The 23,562-nt window shown below is 43.8% G+C and overlaps 3 protein-coding genes across 3 annotated transcripts in view; 1 reads left to right on the plus strand and 2 right to left on the minus strand.

Annotated features, from left to right (window-relative positions):
• ADAM9 (ADAM metallopeptidase domain 9) overlaps positions 1–1,769 on the minus strand; it is a 68,138-nt gene extending 66,369 nt beyond the window's left edge. The window contains exon 1 of the mRNA XM_075272830.1: positions 1,360–1,769. Coding sequence (XP_075128931.1) covers positions 1,360–1,417 — 58 coding nt within the window. The 5' untranslated portion in view covers positions 1,418–1,769. The remainder of the gene's footprint in view (positions 1–1,359) is intronic.
• Positions 1,770–2,286: 517 nt separating this feature from the next.
• Positions 2,287–9,179, plus strand: TM2D2 (TM2 domain containing 2). The gene is made up of 4 exons (XM_075272885.1): positions 2,287–2,503; positions 4,256–4,343; positions 4,739–4,854; positions 8,709–9,179. The coding sequence occupies exons 1-4, from the start codon at positions 2,322–2,324 to the stop codon at positions 8,920–8,922; spliced, it is 600 nt and encodes a 199-aa protein (XP_075128986.1). The 5' UTR covers positions 2,287–2,321; the 3' UTR covers positions 8,923–9,179.
• Positions 9,180–12,912: 3,733 nt separating this feature from the next.
• HTRA4 (HtrA serine peptidase 4) overlaps positions 12,913–23,562 on the minus strand; it is a 31,227-nt gene continuing 20,577 nt past the window's right edge. Inside the window, exons 6-9 of the mRNA XM_075272892.1 lie at positions 22,454–22,568; positions 18,599–18,656; positions 17,369–17,464; positions 12,913–13,831 (exon numbers count right to left, since the gene is read on the minus strand). Of these exons, the coding sequence (XP_075128993.1) occupies positions 13,666–13,831; positions 17,369–17,464; positions 18,599–18,656; positions 22,454–22,568 (435 nt within the window). The 3' untranslated portion in view covers positions 12,913–13,665. The remainder of the gene's footprint in view (positions 13,832–17,368; positions 17,465–18,598; positions 18,657–22,453; positions 22,569–23,562) is intronic.

The raw sequence follows: 23,562 nt of genomic DNA on the forward strand, positions 1-23,562 counted from the left end.
CATCACATATATACTGTATACCCAGAGAAAAGAGGAAGTGGACGTCCAGGGATAAAAATCAATGCAGACAACGTTGCGTCAAACGTCTCTTCCGAGAACATTATTAACTATTTAATTGCCAACAACCAAGAAGAATCTTATATTAGTCCACAAACGGACACATATGGAATAATTGTCATTTTAGCAACATACAAATCATGGCGACCATTAACAGTCATTTTTTGCCGGGTCATATTGCGGACACAGTTTTGTAACAGGACGTGTTATTTACCTGCAATGATAATCATATGAACGCAGTAAACAGAAGGCTGCATGACCTGAATCCTGGGGGTTGTAGTTCTACAATAGCCAGGGAATCACAGCCACAGGATAAGCAATACGTTTCTGATCACTGGGATCCCCAGCATCATGAAAAAGGGGGGACACTGAACCCAATGTGTATATAGAGCAGTGGTGTGCGGGCTTTCCAATCACTACTATGCCAGTAGACTGCCATTAAAGGGGTTTATAGGACATACATATGGATGACTTATCTAAATATGTGATTGGTGTGGACCCAACACCCAGGATACCACACTGATCAGCTGACTATAGTGACTGCAGCACTCATGTGACTGCTGAGGCCTTGACACAGCTTGTAAGGGCTGCGACTGGCATTGCAGCTCACCCCCATTTACTTGAATGGGACTGAGCTGCTGATGTACCACGTGACCAATGAATATGACATCATCACACAGGGTAAAGGCAAGCGTCGCAACCTCTTCAGACTGCTGATTGGAGCAGGGGCCCCCACCGATCGCATATTGATAACTTATTCTAAGTATACGCCATCAATATGTAAGTCCTGGAATATCCCTTTAGATCAGCCCCGTAGAAGAGAATGAAAGAATTCTCAAACTTGCTTACCACTGCTCCATTCCATTCTCTTCGGATGATGGTGGGGAGCCAATGGTCAGACCCCAGTGATCAGACACCTATCCCCTATCCTGTGGTTTTATTCATGGATAAAGCCCTCTATAACATAAGTGTGACCCCACCGATTACATCAAGAGCTCTCAGAGCTGATGGTTTGTTACAATGACAGCCAGTATGGAAGGTTTCAATGCGGGAAAAATGTAACAAAGTAGCAGAACAGGAAAAAAAAAGTTTCTTCTACTGATGTGTTATTGTGGAATACATTGTAACAGACCCTCAGCTGGGCTTTTGGGTGTAAACAAGAATTAAGCCATTCAATGACAGTGAACTGGGATGATACATATGAAGAATGAATACATAAAGTATAGCAGAGAGTGGCAGAACTTTACATAGTACAGTGACATAGCACTATATAGAGGTGGACAGATAGAAGAGAGTGCTTACCCAGGACCAGGGAGCAGGTGATGAGCAGGACAATCCCAGGGTAGAGGCTGGCAGTCATGGCAATGTGGTTACAGCTGATGTCTGTATACTGTATCTATATATATATATATATATACTACCTGTCCCCCCCTCCAGATCACTGATGCATAGTGCAGCACCCTGTCCTCCAGAGCTGCAATCACTGCACTGCACGTCTCATACTCTGCAGCACTCTATTCTTCCAGCTGATCCCCCCCAAAACTTATCTCCAGCCTCACTTCCTCTTTTGCTGGATGATCCCCTCTCTCCCCTCCCTAGGAGGACTCAGGAGGATGATGATGGTGATGATCCCTACGTCCCGCCTCTGTCTCACTTCTCCCATAGAAGTGCACACACTGCACTCAACCCAGCTGATCACTCCCTGACCTCAGCGATCCCACAGCGCAGGCGCAAATCCGATTTCTACCTTTGCACCCCATTGGCTGATTGTTTAACCAGCAGTAGCGCCATCTGGTGATCATACTGTAAACTGTATTCATTCACAATAATATTGTTTTCCTCAGCCAGTCTCATGGCAGGGGCTGATAATGGTGATATTTTACACTTCCGGCTACAGTTGACGTTTTCCTCGATGATACAATAATTAGCAGAGATTGTTTCCATTCACATTTTTCTTTAAGAGATAAATTCAACCATTAATAGGTTAAAAAATCAGTAATTCCCTTTCTAGGACAAATGTCTGCATAAATAATATAGTTCTCTTATATGGTGGCCATTTTGTAGAAGACCATCACGATCCTTTAAGCATACTAAGACTATGCCACAATGGCGCCTCTAAGGGAGACCAAAATAGTCTACAGACACGATGACGTAAGACGTAAGAAAGCGTCATTCCGGCAACGTCACCGTTCTGCTTTCTGATTGGCCGGTACGAGTGCTGGCGGAAGAAGCTGGTTAAGAGGGTGTTCAGTCGGGTGTGGAAGATGATGGGGCGCCTGCGGCCCCCTGTGAGTTACCTGCTGCTCGGAGGGCAGGGGCTGCTCCTCACCTTCTCCCTCATCGCCACTCAGAACAACACCAGTCCCGCCACGTCTCCTGAGCCGAGCAGCACCCCGGCCCCCGAGCCCAGAAACCCCCGAGGACCCCTCATATTGTGCGAGTACTTGTGAGTATGCCCTATAGACCTATGACTCGTCACAGCTGAGGGTTTGGTACCATGTATTCAGTCACTATTGGGACACTGCTTGGACCTAAGAGATACCTGTGCTGTTGTCTTCAGTGGTGCAGCTGTAATACAATTACCCTTGTACAGGAGTCAGCCTCTGGAGGGAAAATAATTCTATTCACTAAGAGAATGACGATGGCGTATTCAGACAGTGACTGCAAGGAGCCGACTCAGTGGGGGGAGCAGGGACTACCGAGGAAGCTGCAAAGGAGGGGCTGTGACTACCGTGGCTATATCAGAAGGGGGAGCGACTACTGAGGAAGCTTAGAGAAGGGACTGCTGCGGCTATGGAGGAGAAACTGCTGCAACCAGTGAGGAAATGATGGGGGTCTACTGTGACTGCTGAGGAAATAACAATGGGGACTGTTGTGACTACTGAGGAAGTAACAATGGGGGGCACTGCTCCGACTACTGAGGAAGTAATAATGTGGGGACTGTTGTGACTACTGAGGAAGTAACAATGGGGGGCACTGCTCCGACTACTGAGGAAGTAACGATGTGGGGACTGTTGTGACTACTGAGGATGTAACAATGTGGGGACTGTTGTGACTACTGAGGATGTAACAATGTGGGGACTGTTGCGACTACTGAGGAAGTAACAATAGGGACTGTTGCGACTACCAAGAAAGTAACAATAGGGACTGTTGCGACTACTGAGGAAGTAACAATAGGGACTGTTGCGACTACTGAAGAAGTAACAATAGGGACTGTTGTAACTACCGAGAAAGTAACAATAGGGACTGTTGCGACTACTGAAGAAGTAACAATGTGGGGACTGTTGTGACTACTGAGGATGTAACAATGTGGGGACTGTTGCGACTACTGAAGAAGTAACAATGTGGGGACTGTTGCGACTACTGAAGAAGTAACAATAGGGACTGTTGCGACTACTGAAGAAGTAACAATAGGGACTGTTGCGACTACCGAGAAAGTAACAATAGGGACTGTCGCGAATACTGAGGAAGTAACAATGTGGGGACTGTCGCCACTACTGAGGAAGTAACAATAGGGACTGTTGCGGCTATGGAGGAGAAACTGCTACAACCAGTGAGGAAATGATGGGGGTCTACTGCGACTACTGAGGAAGTAACAATAGGGACTGTTGCGGCTACTGAAGAAGCAACAATGGGGGGCACTGCTCCGACTACTGAGGAAGTAACGATGTGGGGACTGTCGCCACTACTGAGGAAGTAACAATAGGGACTGTTGCAACTACTGAAGAAGTAACAATGGGGGAGGGAGGGGGCACTGCTGTGACTACTGAAGAAGCAGTGGCAGGGGGACTGCTGCAATTCCTGAGGAAGCGGCATCGGGACTACTGAGGAAGCAGTGGATTGAGAGACATCTGCGAGTACTGAAGAAGAGGCGGAGAGGGGACTAATGACAAAGTGGTGGACGGGGAAACACTGCTGCGACTACCAAGGAAGAGGCAGTTTGTTTGTTTGTTTTTGTTTTGTTTTTTTTTTTGGGGGGGGGGGGCTGCTGTGACTTCTGAGGAAATGGCAGAGGGGAAAGACTGCTGTGACTACTGAGATTGAGGGACTGCCATAAATGTGCATGAGTTGCTGTGTGGCCCCGACCATACACCACTATGGCGTCTGGTGACATACAGCAGGCTCCCAGACCTGACTATCATTACCATACAGTGCTGTCATTCTCCAGGATCTTCATGCTCTTATTTGTGTTCCTCAGGCCAGAAGAGTTTATAGACTGTGATGATCCAGTAGATCACACCGGGAATGTGTCCAGTCAGCAGGACCTCGGCTATGGCTGCACCAGGGTAACTATCTCTACACCCAATAGCGACACAATGTATCATCCCTTTGTGCAGTCAGTCCTTGGTTCTAATTGAGATGATATCCAAAATCTCCCATTACTCCCATGTAGCTGGTGCTCTGGTAGCCATGCTGCTTGTGTACAGAGTAAGGACACAATGACTCTGATAAGAAGTAAGACAGGAGGAATCGTTAAAGACGCGCGCACTTTTCTTAAGTGACGTATATTGTGAACTTTGTTCCCTTGACTTGCACTATAGATTTATAAAGGGTTACTGCCACTTTAATCGCCCCCCCCCCCATCCCTGATATATGGGCTATAGACAGTACTTTACTTTACCATATGCTAGAATTGCGTATATATTATCAATACCCCTCCCCCTCTCTCTCTTCTCCCCAGTTTGGGGGCCAGGCCTACGCTGATGTCAACCACACCAAAGTCCTGTGCCGAGCGCTGGCTGGTATCGAGTGCTATGGATCTCGGACATTCCAACGTGGGAACAAGCCTTGCATCAAGTATGTGCGCTCACACCCATCCTTTTTCCTTTCCTCTCTTATTCTTCCTGGAAACGGATATATGAAGTGACAACTAGGTATCGCCATTCTCCTTGTCACAGAGAGATTGACAAAGCGATTGGTAACGCCCAGTTGTTCATTTACTTACACATTTCCAGGGGAGGGGGGGAATAGAGGGATTGCCAAATACAGAGTTCTTGGAAAACGAGACGCTCCAGAATTGGTCCTTTTTTTTTTTTTTTTTTTTTTTTTGCAATTTTTGGGTGTTTTTTGAACCAAACAAATGGGAAATATAAAGGAAGCTTTTACGCTTCTCTGCAGGAAGTTTCTGGTTTTCTGTAAATTAAAGGGGATGTGTTGCTGGAAAACAACCTATTTTTCTTGGCCATGATAAAACATGTTTTTAAAGAATTTTTGCTGAGGTTTTTTAATGGTTTTCCATGTTATTAGCCATTTGATAAAACCTTCGTTGCAGTTCTGACTCTGGCCACTAAGCCAAAACGCTGAGACTTCCTGATTCTTTTATTTTTTTTTCCCTATCAGTATGTCTTTGTAGAATGGGATGGAAATCCTCGCAAACACGGGGAGAACATACAAACTCCTTGCAGATGTTGTTCCTGGCGGGATTCGAACACCAGGACTCCAGCACTGCAAGGCTACAGTGCTAACCACTGAGCCACCATGTTGCCCCTGAGACTTCCTAATTTCTGTGCAGCAGTCTCCTCACAGCACACTGATGATCACAGCTCTCCTGTATATATCTACAGAATCTACCAGTCACAATAGACGGTTTCACAGCTTATCTCAATGGTGCAATGACTTCTGCAGAGGTAACAAGTAATGCCTAGAAAATTCTCCAATAGAAGTCAATACTCTGCTCCAGACCATTGTGTGGTCTGTTCTCAGCAGATAGGAAGTCAAAATCTTTTAGGTTTAGTGGCAAGAGTTGGAATTGCAAGATATTTAAGATTTTTTTAAAAAAAATATTGAATGGAAAATTAACAGCAACCTCTCCAAAATTTCTTTAAAAATATGTTTAATATAAAAATGTGATTTACAGTATAAATCCTGGCAACACATTCCCTTATATATGGCGGTCACCATGTAAACCGGGTCTCCGCTGTAGTATACAACTGGGCTGCAGACTTCTAAATATATTTTTAACCTACAGTTAATGCCATGGCAGGAAAAAAAGGTTATTGGATTTTTTTAAGGGGATAAAATGTAAAAAAAAAATAAAACTATAAATTTGGTATTGCCCTAATTGAACTGACCCACAAAATACAGATGACACGTCCTGCATAGTGAACACCATAAAAACAAAGCCTCTAGGAAAGTTGAGCAGTCACAGTTTTTCTCTAATTCCACCCCATTCTGAATTTTGTTGCAGCTTTCCAGTACATTGTACTGAATATTACATGGTACCATTGAGACACACTCGCTCCCGTGCACTTAGCCCCTCCCTCCTTTCCCCCTGAGAGCAGGCAGCTACATCACTTGGGAAATGATCAGATAATCCCAAGGGCCATAGAAACGCAGTGTCAACAATGAAGTGAATAAAGTAAGATAGTGGACAAGCGAAGCAGTTTTGCTGAAGCAGTGTATTTAGGAAAAGTCTTACATCCACATTAACAAGCAGTATAGATAGGATCCTTGTGATGGGACAACCCCTTTAAGTCCTCCTATGGCTCTGTGAATGTAAGAATCCAAAATATTGTGTTTGAAAGGCGGGAAGTAAAAATTGAAAAATGGCTGACGCGGGAAAGGGTTAAGGCTGGGGAATCGACATGATGTGCAGTAGTATGACCTCATCACAGGGTAGTTATATATGTATCACAGGGGTCACAGAACACAATAGAATGCCATGCCCCTTTTATTGCAGCACTGAACACAGGATGTGGCCATGTCTGGTATTGCAGGTCAGTCGCATGAACATGGTAATAGGGCGGCAGAGATCCATACAGTGATAGGTCACCATTGTTACCTCATTCCACTCTACTCATTGTAGGGTGTGCCAACCACCCAAAACTGGTCCTCTACCGGGGTGGTCCTCTCAAAGAATAGGACCAGTGTGTATAATATATGGGGGAGCTAGAAATCCGGTGTGGATAAGAGACTGGTTTCCAGCTGTATGTAGTGCTAGAATCTCCGCTATTATCTGAGAAGAAAGCTGGAAGCTGATCCTAACTTAGTCCCGTAGCCCAAGGTGAGGGTTTGTTACAGTGTATCAGTGAACATAATGCTCTAAATACAACAGCACAAATCTCTTTATTGCCCTGGACTCCAGGCAGATGTCTTCTGACTAGGCTAATACACTATAGAAGGAGGACCAGCGTGACAATGGGGATGGTGAGGATGTAAATCACAGATCTATTAGGACGTTCTAGAAGCCTTTTCATTGTGTAGTGCTGGATGGCGGCGCCCTGCTGTGTTACCTTATCAGCAATACTCGTATATGTTAACTACAGGACTCGGTCACCCACTAGAATTCTCTATTATTGAGTCTATATTCTTGTCCATAGGGGGCAGTATTGCATTATTTATTAATAGACAAGTAAGAAATATCCATTCTTGTCAGGGCAGCGGGTGAATGAGCTTTCTCTCCTTCCGCTTCCCAGGTTACGGGGATATTCTTAAACAGTTGTATCGGTGGCCTATTAAAGGGGTTGCACCACAAGATCTATTTATCCTCCATCTATGGGATAGAGAATACACTTCTGTTTGGTGGACGTCTGACCACTGAGACTACCACAATCCTGAGAATGGAGATATTTATTCCCCACTGTGAATGCAGTCTTGGCAAAAGTGGCCAAACCCCCTGGTACCTGCAGCTGTGCCCACGCTCCCATTCACTTCATTGAGAGTGCTCGAGATGGACAAGGGCAGGACTTCATTGTCTGGGTCCTACCTGATGATTTGGCCACTGTTCGTGCAGCCGCAGAAGGTGTAAAACACTCTCGTTCTCAGGATCAGTGGGATCTGGCATGCGTGATTTATCCCCGATCCTATGAATATAGTATGGCTATGTTTTGTGTAATATCAAATTGGTTGGGGTCTCACTCTTAGCTGGATGGTACTGGGTCTACCGGACATAGTTCTGCACTACAGTAGTGTCTGCAGGGAGCTGCAGTACCAGGCACAGCCACTACCCAATGTACAGCACTGTGTATGGTAGATAATAAAAGGAATATGGCACTCCTTAGAGCATCGTAGCCTCTTCAGTCAGGGCTCGTTCACATCTGCGCCCGGTCTCCGTTCATACAGGTTTCCATTTCCTGCACAAAACAGGGGCAGGAGAGCTGCAGGACTATTTCATACCCATTCATTTGAATGGGTTTGAAAGGTGTCCGGCCATGAGCGGCGGTGAGTGTTTTATGCTCTCCGCCGCGAAACAGTTTTTTTAAAATCGGACACAGTCGGACATGCAGTACTCTTTGTCCGGTTTTCGCGGCAGAGAGCATAAAACGTTCACCGCCGCTCACAGCCGGACCCGCTCTGACAGCTTTCCGTCATCTGCATGCACAAGACGGAAAGCTGAGAACGGAGACCCAAACGCTAGTGTGAACCTAGCGTCAGCTGATCAGCGGGTGCGCTGGGCATCGATATGATACTGATGGCCTCAAATACCATCAACAATTTGGGCCAACTACGTTCTGGTGATCTGCTATGTATCTGCTGTATGTGGGCTTCTTTTTTGTTAGTTCCTACCCATTTTATGGGATGACAGCCAGCTGTCTGTAGGATAGGCATGGTCATATCCATGGAGTACCTGGACCAGCCTCTTTAGTTTCCAAAATCTACAGCTCCTTACTGATGTGTGCCCTTCTTGTGTCTATGTCATTTTGTCTGATCAGGTACACAGGTCACTATTTCATCACCACCTTGCTCTATTCCTTCTTCCTCGGCTGCTTTGGGGTTGATCGCTTCTGCCTAGGACATACTGGTACTGCGGTTGGTAAGCTCCTGACTTTGGGAGGTCTGGGCATATGGTGGTTTGTAGACCTCATTCTTCTCATCACCGGAGGGTTAATGCCAAGCGACAACAGCAACTGGTGCACAATCTACTGACCCAACCTTGGGGATTCCTATAAGAAGGACATTGTATCCGGCTCTGATCTTCTTGCAGAGGACTCCCCTCACCTCGGGTGCAATGTGACATCATTATTTATTCACATCATGACTATACAAAGGAAGATAGAAAATCCTCGGACCGTCGGTGACTTCTGAAATCACTACTATTGTATTGAACCGTTGCCATATTTGGTCTCATTGTAAGATAAAGATATGTAAATATGTTATAAATGCTGATGCCCTGTAACTATAATAAAGAATTGTACCATTGTAGTCTATGGGGGTTCTGTATGGGTGCAAGGTAACAGGCCCTAGGCAGACCTAACCCTACAATAAGTGAGTATTCCCACCTATCAGAATGAGGAGAATGGATGGGCGTCCGCATGCACATCTCTGTCCGGTCACTTTTTTGGGAGGTATGGAAGAAGCCAAACAAGGACGACCCCTAATCTGGAGATAGGTCTAGGTCAGGGGTCAGCAGCCTCCGGCACTCCAGATACTGTGAAACTACAACTCCCAGCATGCTCCATTCACTTCCATGCAAGTTCCAAGAGCAGCAGAGCAAGTATGCATGCTGGGAGTTGTAGTTTTACAACAGCTGGAGTGCCGAAGGTTGCCTACCCCTGGTCTAGGTACTTGAGGTGCTTATGGTATTACCTGTATATATGCCAAAAACGTTTGAGGTCATTTTGCAGTCCTTTATGCAACTCTCTGTGGGTTTTAATCCTGGAGATCCCTGCTTGCTGTCAGTGAATGGAAATATCGGAGGGGTTTGCTATTCCCTCTACCCCAAACATCGATGTGGCACTTATTTGGCTCACGGCCATTTTTTTGTGCTGAGGATGTGCCATTTCACTTTTGGCTCTTGTCCAAGACCAGGCGTGCTGGACAAGGACACCATGGCCTGACAACTTTACTATAATTCATGCCCAAAAACTGAGTGAGTTATATAAGAAGTCTACGCTTGTTCCTGTAAGTTTCCATATAGGCACATGGGAGGATCAGAACCTATTGATAATTCAGGCTCAGTTAGCAACAGTTAGGGACTCCTTAAGACTTGTGTACAGAATGCCAGTCTTAATAAATTTCACCCCCCAATAAGAACCCGATGAAGCCTACTGCATGCATAGCTGAAGACAGTCAGAACTATCAAACTTTCTTCATTGTGAAGCAAGAACTTAAGTTGCAGACGCCAGGTCAAGTCAGCATGTCCCTTCCTCCTTATGTCCCTGTCATGTCAATGGAGTGCTCCCCGCTGTTATGCCTTTCCCTGATCCCTATTGGGGGCACTGTAACATTTATAGAGTGAAGACAAGCAGCCCATAGAGAACATTGAGGTATAAGGAAGGTCCCATCCGCTTTGCAGAGCCTGTAAAGCACCGTGGCAAACCATCAAATGAGGTCCTGCCCCCAAAGAGGACCTTTCACTAACGCTATATCATTTGCTTTATAGGTGCTGCTCCACTGATTCCAGCACAGTTGGAAATTTTCTCTAGCCCCCACCATTCCCGAGCAATAAGTGCTATTACTTTAGATGGCTGATATGCCAACAAGACTCTGTACTGTCAAGTGGGTGGTATTGGGCAGCAGCAAGGGGGTGGTTCATAGTTCTCTTACACTGACCAATCATTGGTGGTCAATGTCTGAGATCTCAGAATTGGGCCCCCTTGCCTGTTCCTACCTGAGAATCCTAATTAGGGTATTGGGCATCTAAAACCAACAGTGCTGATGTCTCAGGAATGGTGGGGGGGGTAGAGAAAAAAAATTCCTGCACTGAAATCAATAAAACGGCACCTGCTAAAGGATGCAAAGAGAGACAGGAGGTGAAAGGTCCTTCTAAATGAGTAGACAAGGCTGGTTATGGATTATTATGCGTTAGAGGGTTTGTGCAGGAGTCAAAAACATGGCCGCTTTCTTCAACTCAGGAAGTGATATCATGTCCATTGGTGACATGTGCGACATCCCCCTCGCATTAAAATGAATGGGACTGAGCTGCAGCATGACCATGTGACCAACGGATATGATGTCACTTCCTGAGAAGACGAAAGCGGCCATGTTTTCCAAGTCATGCACAACCCCTTAAAGACTGAGCGGCCATTTTGGATAAAGCATGACATATAAATTGTAATTGTATATAACAAACAGTCTTTGTATTAGTAAAATGTAATGACATCATAATACAGGCGCGTTAAGCTTAGTGTAACATATACAGTATAATGCAATAAAGTCAATGTATTGATAAAGCTACAGGGTAAATGTAAACGTGTAACTCAATGCTGCATGGTTTTAGGTTTGGCGTTTTCCATATTTAGAATAAAACCGAATATCTGACGAATATGATAGAGATGATATAAGACTAGGCACCGGAGCACTAATGTACCGCAATGCTACGGACTGCTGAAGGTTTACGGATCCTGCTGCGAGGAGCTAGCCTTGCTCATAGTACTTTTTTCCCTGCAGGAGACATATGAATGATAGTGATCTATATATGTTATTTTTAGTAGAGGTTCTTAATTTCCTGTTCTTTAAGGAGGACCTTTCACCACCTCTGTCAACTCTGACTTTACATTCTTCAATAGCTGCTCCGCTGATTCTGACGCAGTTGGAATTTTTTCTCTAGCCCTCGCCGTTCCTGAGCAATCACTGCTCTTAGTTTCAGCATAGGGGGCCTTAGCCTAAAGGGTTTCTCCATGTTCACCACCAGGATTTTGTATGCAATGAACCTTGGTGTTGTGCACTGGTTCTCACCTTGGGTCACATGATTGGAACCAACATCTTAGGGGGCTGACTGAATAAATCATTGTAATTGTAAAGCTTGCCCCGTAATACTGGTAACTAGCAGTGAACATGGGAGAAGAGGAAGGAGGCAGACGTGTTGGTTGCGATCACATGGTGTGGAGTTGGGTCCAACCTGCAACCCCTGGTTCATTGCATACAAAACCTGGGGTGAGGTATGTGTTGATAGGAAACATAAGGGGTTCTCCAGGGAGTCTGTGTATCTGCCATCTTGAAACTGCTTACATATATATATATATATATATATATATATATATATATATATATATGTTTATTTATATATTTCTTTATATTAGTAGTTGTCGTGATTGCAGACAGGGAGCTGGTTCCTGATTCTTCCACACTGAGCCAGTCTTTTACTGCGGCATATGTAGCTTATTGAGTTTATTTTGTGACCTGCAATGTATACATATCCTGTTCTGTATATGAGATAGATACACGAGTGCGGTTGTTTACTCCTAATCTACATGGCCCGGTTACCTATGGAACCTTTCTGAAGAATCTGATTTGCAGATCATGGAATGAGGGGATGAGTTGGAGCATGCTGACATTTTTTCTTTCCAGGAAAGCATGCCAAAACGTTGAGTGAAACATGACTCGGATAGGCTTGTATTGTATGATACATATCATATTATTCATACTATTGCCATGTGTGTTCAGTGTGGGCCTGTATGGAATTAGAACGGACTAGCAAAATAATGCTATTTCTATATATATATAGTGCGTGTACATACTCTGATGAGGTGTAGGCCATTACTATGTTCATCCGTTTGCATAATTCTATTATTCTATATATGGTGAAGAATATAAGAGGTTATAAGTGACAACTATTTTATGCAGCTAATATATCTATATATAATACAATGTATTTAAGGGGTTATCTGGATTAAAGACCCATTAGGTCATTGGGGTTGCGCAGGATTAGAAAAACATGGCTGCTTTCTTCTTGAAACCTATTGCACCTCATCTTCATTAAAAATAATAGGGCTTACCTGCAGTACTACACATAACCTGAGGAAAGGTGTGGCATCACTCTTGGATTTGGGTTCCTTGGATCCACCAGATAAAATAAATCTGAGGTCCACCCTCCATCAACATGTAGGAAATAGGCCATAGGACCCTTTAATTTGGATATTTACTGTTGGATCACAGTTGTGAGGATCTGTGTTACTCTAGTGGGCCAGTCACTGCATTTCATAGAGAGCAGCCATGTTTTTCACACCTTGTATAATCCCTGTTTGAGATTCTCCATCTATTACCCATAGTGGAGAACAGCTACGAAGAGTGTCGTCCTCTGGAGGACCCTGCCTGTGTGTGCACTACAAGGAGACTCCATTGGTTTCAATGGTCATGATGTAATACCTAATTTCTCCTGGGGTGGCGGTGCAGGGGAATTGATGACTTGTTCCAGGTTCCTATGCAGATTACAGCTGGTTGTTGGAGGTCCCTGTGCTTGTGGGACATCCTGTGATCAATTTATTTTTGGGGACCCTTCTAACAAGAAGGGATTGTAAACAGTGGACAACCCCTTTAATCATAATTCTTAGATAACTGAAATATTGCCTCCAAAGTCCTTATACTGTATATAATGTATATGGCTTGCGATTTGCTTTCTTCATATGTCTGCTTTGATCATCTGTCCTCAGATGGGCTTTGTTGAGGGATTTCCTTTCCATTGATCCTTGTTGACTAAAAAGCATAATACGTATATCCATGTCGGTTCAGGTTCATATATAATGGTGTAATATATGTGCCTATGGGATAATGATCTTCCCCCACAACCTGCGTGTGAATAGAGCATCTTGGAAGGACTATGTTCCTATAAAACTGGAGCCAACTGGTTGTATCCAAGTGTAAGCTTCTGTCCACAAGGCACTGTGAGGAGATCAGAGATCCTATTGACGGACTTCGACATCTGAACTTCAGAACGTGGCCAGCGTAGCTCTAGCCCATCTCTTCCGGCACTACGTTGAGGATGATGTCTTCATTGCCCCGTCGTACCACGATGGATAGTGTCTCACTGACCTTCACGGCTTCGCTCACTTCCTCTGTAGTGCTCACCGTTTTCCCATTGATGCTGATGATGACGTCATGATCCTTCATGCCAGCACTGCAGAAGACAATAATATCAAACATAAAAGAGAAATATATTTTAGTCGTTTTATATATTGGTAACTAGATAGGGCTCCACGTGATAGCTGGAAACCCCACCAATCACTAGAATGGGGCCCCCTTCCCCCCCATTCATCCTGCGTGACTGCGGTGAGGAGTTAGAATGAAGCTGCCGTTTGGCATGTGCACTGCCCCTTCAAATCTGTGGGGCTGACAGAGAACACCAAGGAACATGGGAACCTCCATTCTAGTGATCAGTGATGGTCACCCCAGCAATCAGACATTTATCATCCATCCTGTGCCTAAGTGATAAATGTCTACATTAAAGAGGACCTTTCACCACCAACTCCAGTTCTAGGCGCTGCTCTTCTAATTCCAGAACAGTTTGAATTTTATCTGTAGCCCCCACCATTCCCGAGCAATAAGTGCAGCTAGTTTTGGTGCCTAATATTGTACTTAGGCTTTGTACTGTTAGGTGGGCAGTGTCAGGCAGGAGCAGGCAAAAGGGAGTGACGCAGAGGTGATTAGTTTCAGAGCTCACTGCCCTTGCCTGCTCCTGCCTGACATCGCCCACTTGACAGTACAAAGCCTAAATAGCTTATCAGACACCAAAAATAAAAGCACTTGTTGATTGGGAACGATGGCGTCTAGGGAATAAATTCTAACCATGGTGGAATCCATGGAGCAGCTCCCACAGTTTCCTTGTCCACCATCCAGATACAGGCAACACCTTCATCACTCCTGTCTTTGCCCAGACCATTACCAGGCACATAACACAAGGAAATTTAGTGTCACCGTGCCCATTATGGTGTCGTGAACGAAAAACTTGGACTGCTACAGACTGGAACCCTTATCATCGGCAACTAATCCAGGTTATGTTTGTAATTCGGATTTGAGCATGGTGAGCCTTTCAATACCCGTGGACCGACACACTAGCCCAACTCCTGGTGTAATGGTCTGCGGAGACATTGCGTACAACAGTAGGTCTTCCCTAGTAGCGATATGATATGTACAGGACATTCTGCGACCACGTGTTGCCTCTCATGTCAGGGCTTCCAACCGGCATTTTTCATCAGAATAATGCTCACCCACACACAGGGCAGGGAATGTCTCTGCCTGTAACACTTGCTTGGCCTTCCCAGTTGGCAGATTTATCACCAATCACGTATTTATGGGACCAGCTAGGATGACAGCTTCAATAGCTTATGAGTGTGCAGGATCTACAGGTACAACTGCACATCTGTGGGAAAATCTGCCATTGGATACCATACAGAACCTGTATGTCTCCATGTCCAAATGTATCTCATGTTGTACCTAGGCTAGAGATACCAGAATACTACAGCCCAATAACCTTCTCTTTTGTCAGTAATATTGTAATCTTACATATATCATTATTACAGTCACACTGAGAAAGCTTCTGTCAACTCCAACAACAGTATTTTTTTACATCAATGAATGTCTCAACCCTCTCCCCAATGGCGTGTGAAGTGTAGGATTCAACATGGTCAATCTCACAAGAAATAAGCTGCCTATGGGGTGTCTGTCAGCAGTTTATTCCACTCTCCCCATTGGAAAAAAAAAAAAACACACATGCCAGAAGGATAGCCATCAACATTCAGTTGTCTAAGGTACAGTGTTGGCCAAAAGTATTGGCACCCCTGCAATTCTGTCAGATAATACTCATGTTCTTCCAGAAAATGTTTGCAAGCACAAATTCTTTGGTATTATCTTCATTTAATTTATCTTCAATGGAAAACCACTAAATGAATTGTCAAAAAGCCAAATTGGATATACTTCCACAGCAAACATAAAAAGCAGTGGACAAAAGTATTGGCACTGTTTGAAAAATCATGTGATGCTTCTCTAATCTGTGTAATTAACAGCACCTGTTACTTACCTGAGGTACCTAACAGGTGGTGGCAATAACTAAATCACACTCGCAGCCAGTTGAAATGGATTAAAGTTGACTCAACCTCTGTCCTGTGTCCTTGTGTGTACCACATTGAGCATGGAGAAAAGAAAGAAGACCAAAGAACTGTCTGAGGACTTGAGAAGCAAAATTGTGAGGAAGCATGAGCAATCTCAAGACTACAAGTCCATCTCCAAAGACCTGAATGTTCCTGTGTCTACCGTGCGCAGTGTCATCAAGAAGTGTAAAGCCCATGGCACTGTGGCTAACCTCCCTAGATGTGGACGGAAAAGAAAAATTGACCAGAGATTTCAACGCAAGATTGTGCGGATGGTGGATAAAGAACCTCGACTAACATCCAAATAAGTCCAAGCTGCCCTGCAGTCCGAGGGTACAACAGTGTCACCCCGTACTATCCTTCAGCGTCTGAATGAGAAGGGACTGTATGGTAGGAGACCCAGGAAGACCCCACTTCTTACCCAGAGACAGAAAAAAGCCAGGCTGGAGTTTGCCGAAACTTACCTGAGAAAGCCAAAAACGTTCTGGAAGAATGTTCTCTGGTCAGATGAGACAAAAGTAGGAAAAGGCATCAACATAGAGTTTACAGGAAAAAAGAGGCCTTCAAAGAAAAGAACACGGTCCCTACAGTCAGACATGGCGGAGGGTCCCTGATGTTTTGGGGTTGCTTTGCTGCCTCTGGCACTGGACTGCTTGACCGTGTGCATGGCATTATGGAGTCTGAAGACGACCAACACATTGTGCAGCATCATGTAGGGCCCAGTGTGAGAAAGCTGGGTCTCCCTCAGAGGTCAGGGGTCTTCCAGCAGGACAATGACCCAAAACACACTTCAGGTCAGCACTAGAAAATGGTGGTGAGAGAAAGCCCTGGAGACTTGTAAAGTGGCAGCAATGAGTCCAGCCCTGAATCCCATAGAACACCTGTGGGGGAGGGGGAGAGATCTCTTGATGGCAGTTTGGAGAAGGCCCCCTTCACATCTCAGGGGGGACCTGGAGCAGTTTGCCAAAGAAGAATGGTCTAAGATTCCAGCAGAGCCTTGAAAGAAACTCATTGCTGGTTACCGGAAGCGGTTGTGCGCAGTTATTGTGTCTAAAGGTTGTGCTACCGAGTATTAGGCTGAGGGGGCCAATACTTCTGTCCGGCCCATTTTTGGAGTTTTGTGTAAATTGATCAATGATTTGACTTGTTTTTCATTCTCTTTTGTGTTTTTTCATTGCAAGCAAAATAAATGAAGATATTAATGCCAAAGAGTTTGTGCTTGTAATCATTTTCTGGAGGAAACTGAGTATTATCTGACAGAATTGCAGGGGTGCCAATACTTTTGGCCAACAGTGTATATGAGCACCTTTACGTTCACCAATCCCACTATTCTACAACCATTCCATTGTTTTTTTTTTCTGATAAGCTTGAAAATTATTGCCACATGGGGAAGTTTAAAGTGGTTGTCCATATAGCCTATATGCCATTTTGGACTTCCCTTCATGACCATGTGGACAATGCAGTGGAAATATCTAGCCAGACAAAGCTTCCCATGTCTATACGAGATATTGGCTACGGTAACTGGAAGCCAACCTCACTGGTACCCATTGCAGTCATTGGCCTCTTACCTCGCGGCTGCAGTTCCTTTGATGACCTCAAACACATAAACTCCAGAGTTGACATCAGGGAAATCGTCGTCTCTCATCTTGAGTTCACGGATAAGACTGCAAAATAAAAGGAGTGGTTTTCTTCAATTTTCAAGAAGAAATAACTTGGGTTCTCCAAAGCTTGGACATCAAAGACCTATCCAATAGATGTCACATATATAGTATGGATAAAATGTCTTCTGCTTGAGAAAAATGTTGAATATAAGCAAATGGAATTAAACTTGTTTCTTCGGACAACTAAAGTAACCTGAATATGTAGATCATGGAGAAAGGACCAAGACTAAGGAAAAGCTTTTGTGTGATTAGATCTCCAAGAATTATCATGGGGCATAAACATCTCTGGAAATACAACAAGCTCTATTCCATTTTCCTCCAACATCAGTCAAGAGGCCGTGTACACATGGGTGAACTACCAAGATCAGTGAAACTGTGAAGTATGGATAATTCTTATGTCAAGTACCTGGCCAGCTTAAGGAGAGTTGGATCAGCCATTGGCAGACACCATAGGTGGCACTTGTGTCCTGGAGAAAATAATGATCAGACATGTCGTAATTCAACATGTCCAACCCTCGCCCTCTTTCAGTAGCATACATTGAGGGACCTTTTATGTCTTTAGCTACATGCGGTTTTATATATCGTTACGTACCCCGGGGGAAGGGGGGAGATATCGGTGCTGTTATAACGGCACTGATGTCTGCCCACTGTCAGAAGGGTGTTCCTGACAGTCTAGCTGGGCTGAGGAACCCTCCTCCCCTCCAACTGTACTCATCCATAGACTAGCTCAGCGTCATCGCTGGGTGATAAAGAACACCCCTTCTCACAGTACAGGACTATGGATGAGTACTATCTGAGGGGGTGTTCCTCAGAGCCCAACTAAAATGTCAGGAACACCCTTCTGTCAGTGGGCAGACATCGGTAAAGGCATCGATATCTCCAGCCCTGGAGCACATAACAGGGATAGCCGACAGTGCGCTGAAATCGGCTTTGTAGTGGTATATAAAACCGCATGTGCCTGAAGACATGAAAAGTCCTCCTAAACTGTCCATCAGTTCCGCCAAAATCATCAGGTTCAGCCTACATTTATTTAATGTGTTAACCCAGCTTGATAGCTTTGTATGTCTTATATACTTATGACGTGTACACTATGCATAATCTACAACATAAAACCATTGTAAGGTAAAAACATTGTACCTTGCAGATAACTGTAACATCCTGACGCCCATGTATCTCTTTCTTGAAATGGACTTTCCTATAAGTAAAGTTTGATAAGTAGTTATATTCCACCAAGGCTCCATAGTTTGCATGACCACAAAAAATTGGCAGGAATTGACTACCGTATTTTTTCGGAAATCAGACGCACTTTTTTTAACCAAATTTGGGAACAAAATGGGGGAGGGGGTGTCTTATAGTCCGAATGTGGGTGTTGGGGGGGGCAGGGTTGCAGAATTGCCCCTCTCCTGCTGACACCTGCTTCCTGCAGTGGCAGGGATAGGACAATCTGCGAGCCCTGGGCTTGGCGTTGAGGGTGTCCCACCAAACCAATCCCAGCATCCGCCATATTATTACGGCGGATACCAGGTCTGTAAATATAATGGTGGTTGCTTTGCTGCAGAGCGGTCACCATAGCTATCGGATCTCCAATGTAATGTACAGTGGAGACCTAGAGCTAATGCCCACGATCAGGGTGGACTCTGTTCGCGGGCATTACTAGCTCAAAGCTCCCCCCACCCCCCAAAATTTTAAAATTGCCCAAAGGACCAGTTTCCACCACCTCTGAAATTGCAGGCTGCCTTCCGCACGAGCCAACCAATTCCTGTGATAGCCGAAAGCCTAATGAAGGTTCCCAGGCCTATCACAGTAATGTACAGAATCTCCCATAGTCTGCTAATACACTTGTACTGCAATCTATGGAACCTGCAATCAAATGATTGCAGATTCAAGCCCCCTAGGAAGGCTAGAAGGCTAATAAAATAGTTTAAAAAAAAAGTTTCAAAAAATATAAATAAAAAAACTAAAAAGTTCTAAATCGTCCCCTTTAAGTAGAATATTACTGTGACACACATACACAATAGGTCTCCCTGTGTCTGAAAGTGCCCGGTCTACAAACTTACAAAAATAATTTTGGTGTGGGGTGAACGCGATAGTGGGGAAAAAAAATCAGAAGTGCCACACTGCCGGTTTTTTTTCACTGTTTTGCCTCTGATTTGAATAAAAAGTGATCTAAATAATAGACATTCCCCAAAATGGTGCAATGAAAAGGTTCACCTGGCCTGGCAAAAACAGACACCCTACGCATCCCCGTACAGCTGCAGGGTCACCTGTCAATGTGGCCTTGGAGCTGCTGCAAAACTACAACTCCCACATATTAAATATTTTACCATTTTCTGCTTCAAATTATTTTTCTCTATTTTCCTCCTCTAAAACCTGGGTGCATCTTATAGTCCAAAAAATACTATCTATGAGGGCCTTGTACTGAATGGCCTGGGACAATTGTGCCTACAAATAGGCTTCTCATGGTGACAATTCTTGAGAGGTGTAGTGCTCTATGTATATAGTATAATAGTATTGTATTATGGCCATGTCCAGTGGTCGGCCATGTTGGGAGGTGTAGTGATCTATGTATATAGTATAATAGTATTGTATTATGGTCATGTCCAGTGGTCGGCCATGTTGGGAGGTGTAGTGATCTATGTACAGTATATAGTATAATAGTATTGTATTATGGTCATGTCCAGTAGTCAGCCATGTTGGGAGGTGTAGTGATCTATGTATATAGTATATTAGTATTGTATTATGGTCATGTCCAGTGGTCAGCCATGTTGTGAGGTGTAGTGATCTATGTATATAGTATAATAGTATTGTATTATGGCCATGTCCAGTGGTTGGCCATGTTGGGAGGTGTAGTGATCTATGTATATAGTATAATAGTATTGTATTATGGTCATGTCCAGTGGTCGGCCATGTTGGGAGGTGTAGTGATCTATGTATATAGTATAATAGTATTGTATTATGGACATGTCCAGGGGTCGGCCATGTTGGGAGGTGTAGTGATCTACTGTATGTATATAGTATAATAGTATTGTATTATGGACATGTCCAGTGGTCGGCCATGTTGGGAGGTGTAGTGATCTATGTATATAGTATAATAGTATTGTATTATGGTCATGTTCAGTGGTCGGCCATGTTGGGAGGTGTAGTGATCTATGTATATAGTATAATAGTATTGTATTATGGACATGTCCAGGGGTCGGCCATGTTGGGAGGTGTAGTGATCTACTGTATGTATATAGTATAATAGTATTGTATTATGGATATGTCCAGTGGTCGGCCATGTTGGGAGGTGTAGTGATCTATGTATATAGTATAATAGTATTGTATTATGGACATGTCCAGTGGTCGGCCATGTTGGGAGGTGTAGTGATCTATGTATATAGTATAATAGTATTGTATTATGGTCATGTCCAGTGGTCGGCCATGTTGGGAGGTGTAGTGATCTATGTATATAGTATAATAGTATTGTATTATGGCCATGTCCAGTGGTCGGCCATGTTGGGAGGTGTAGTGATCTATGTATATAGTATAATAGTATTGTATTATGGCCATGTCCAGTGGTCGGCCATGTTGGGAGGTTTAGTGATCTATGTATATAGTATAATAGTATTGTATTATGGCCATGTCCAGTGGTCGGCCATGTTGGGAGGTGTAGTGATCTATGTATATAGTATAATAGTATTGTATTATGGCCATGTCCAGTGGTCAGACATGTTGGGAGGTGTAGGGATCTATGTATATAGTATAATAGTATTGTATTATGGTTATGTCCAGTGGTCGGCCATGTTGGGAGGTGTAATGAGCTATGTATATAGTATAATAGTATTGTATGATGGTCGTGTCCAGTGGTCAGCCATGTTGGGAGATGTAGTGATCTATGTATATAGTATAATAGTATTGTATTATGGTCATGTCCAGTGGTCGGCCATGTTGGGAGATGTAGTGATCTATGTATATAGTATAATAGTATTGTATTATGGTCATGTCCAGTGGTCGGCCATGTTGGGAGGTGTAGTGATCTATGTATATAGTATAATAGTATTGTATTATGGTCATGTCCAGTGGTCGGCCATGTTGGGAGGTGTAATGAGCTATGTATATAGTATAATAGTATTGTATGATGGTCGTGTCCAGTGGTCGGCCATGTTGGGAGGTGTAGTGATCTATGTACAGTATATAGTATAATAGTATTGTATTATGGCCATGTCCAGTGATCGGCCATGTTGGGAGGTGTAGTGATCTATGTATATAGTATAATAGTATTGTATTATGGTCATGTCCAGTGGTCAGCCATGTTGGGAGTTGTAGTGATCTATGTATATAGTGTAATAGTATTGTATTATGGCTATGTCCAGTGGTCGGCCATGTTGGGAGGTGTAGTGATCTATGTATATAGTATAATAGTATTGTATTATGGCCATGTCCAGTGGTCGGCCATGTTGGGAGGTGTAGTGAACTATGTATATAGTGTAATAGTATTGTATTATGGCCATGTCCAGTGGTCGGCCATGTTGGGAGGTGTAGTGATCTATGTATATAGTATAATAGTATTGTATTATGGCCATGTCCAGTGGTCGGCCATGTTGGGAGGTGTAGTGATCTATGTATATAGTATAATAGTATTGTATTATGGCCATGTCCGGTGGTCGGCCATGTTGGGAGGTGTAGTGATCTATGTATATAGTATTGTATTATGGTCATGTCCAGTGGTCTGCCATGTTGGGAGGTGTAGTGATCTATGTATATAGTATAATAGTATTGTATTATGGTCATGTCCGGTGGTCGGCCATGTTGGGAGGTGTAGTGATCTATGTATATAGTATAATAGTATTGTATTATGGCCATGTCCAGTGGTCGGCCATGTTGGGAGGTTTAGTGATCTATGTATATAGTATAATAGTATTGTATTATGGCCATGTATAGTGGTCAGTCCTGTATACTATATACTACTCCACTTGATAAAGAAAATAAATACATTTTTTTTAGAGATCTTACCTTTTAGCTGACGGTCATGTGATTCTGCCATGAATTGCCTGATTCTATCAGATGGAATAGCAAATGATATCCCTGCCGTCACTTTCAATGTGTTGATGCCAATGACCTCACCATCCTATAAGAACATATAAAGCCAGAATATATCTTTAATAGCCTGTAAGTCACAGCTACAGAGATCAGAAAATGAAAGAGTGGTCAGTAACCTATCTATAATCTATGAATACTGTATTCAGAGGCCACCATGGGGCATAATACTGTGTTCAGAGGCCACCATGGGACATAATACTGTGTGCAGGGGCTCCTGTGGGATATTATACTGTCTGGACGCCACTTTGGGACGTTATAGTGTGTATAAATGGAGCAGTATACTGTGTGGCCGCTTTAGACCTCAGCAATGCAGATTCTTTCTGTCCTTGTGTCATTATATAGCAGTAGTTGTGGAAGAACTGGTATAACAAGTTAATTTAATATTACTATCAGACATGGAGCAAACACCTGGGATGATATGTACAAGAAGGGACATGCGGTCATGCGGCAATCTATCATGGGAATTGTTTGACAGGATAAGCACAGTCACTACAGAAGAGTATACTATTAAGGCCATGCATCTGCTAATGATATATATATCACTCTGCCATATGGGGCCGGCTCAGACTAGTGCCCCAGGACTCTCCTTTCACTACGGGTTTAATGACTCTAGGAAAGTGATGTGTATGGAAAGTAGATGCAATCTCTTCACTACATCTAAGCACATCATGGTAGTCCATGCACAGCGTCCTGACCATGGGTGATTCAGTGATTTCTCTTTATTGTCTCCTCCATTGCTACTCTACAATGCCATCACATAACCCATCCCATGGTCTTATTGTTTTCTGTGGGTTGTCTCCTTCTTTAATAGTCACATTAAGCCTCTAACACTCAAGTTCTATCCATTGAAGTACTTGCAGGCTATACAAAGAGTTAGGCAATCTCGGTTGTGGAACTAAAATTTTTGACGATTTCCCTAATTATTCACCATTCCCCCATCTCAGCATACTTTCCTATAATTATTTACTTAAAACCATCAAAAGCCTCCAATATAACAAATTGAGTAATCCAACAAGTCTTAG

The sequence above is a fragment of the Leptodactylus fuscus genome, chromosome 5, assembly GCF_031893055.1.
Source record: "Leptodactylus fuscus isolate aLepFus1 chromosome 5, aLepFus1.hap2, whole genome shotgun sequence".
In the NCBI taxonomy this organism is placed as follows: Eukaryota; Metazoa; Chordata; class Amphibia; order Anura; family Leptodactylidae; genus Leptodactylus; species Leptodactylus fuscus.

Coding starts and splice junctions, on each gene's coding strand:
- TM2D2 (XM_075272885.1), top strand. CDS start 2,322: ATGATGGGGCGCCTGCGGCCCCCTGTGAGTTACCTGCTGCTCGGAGGG. Junction 2,504..4,255: donor CTCATATTGTGCGAGTACTT/GTGAGTATGCCC, acceptor TGTGTTCCTCAG/GCCAGAAGAGTTTATAGACT. Junction 4,855..8,708: donor GGGAACAAGCCTTGCATCAA/GTATGTGCGCTC, acceptor TTGTCTGATCAG/GTACACAGGTCACTATTTCA.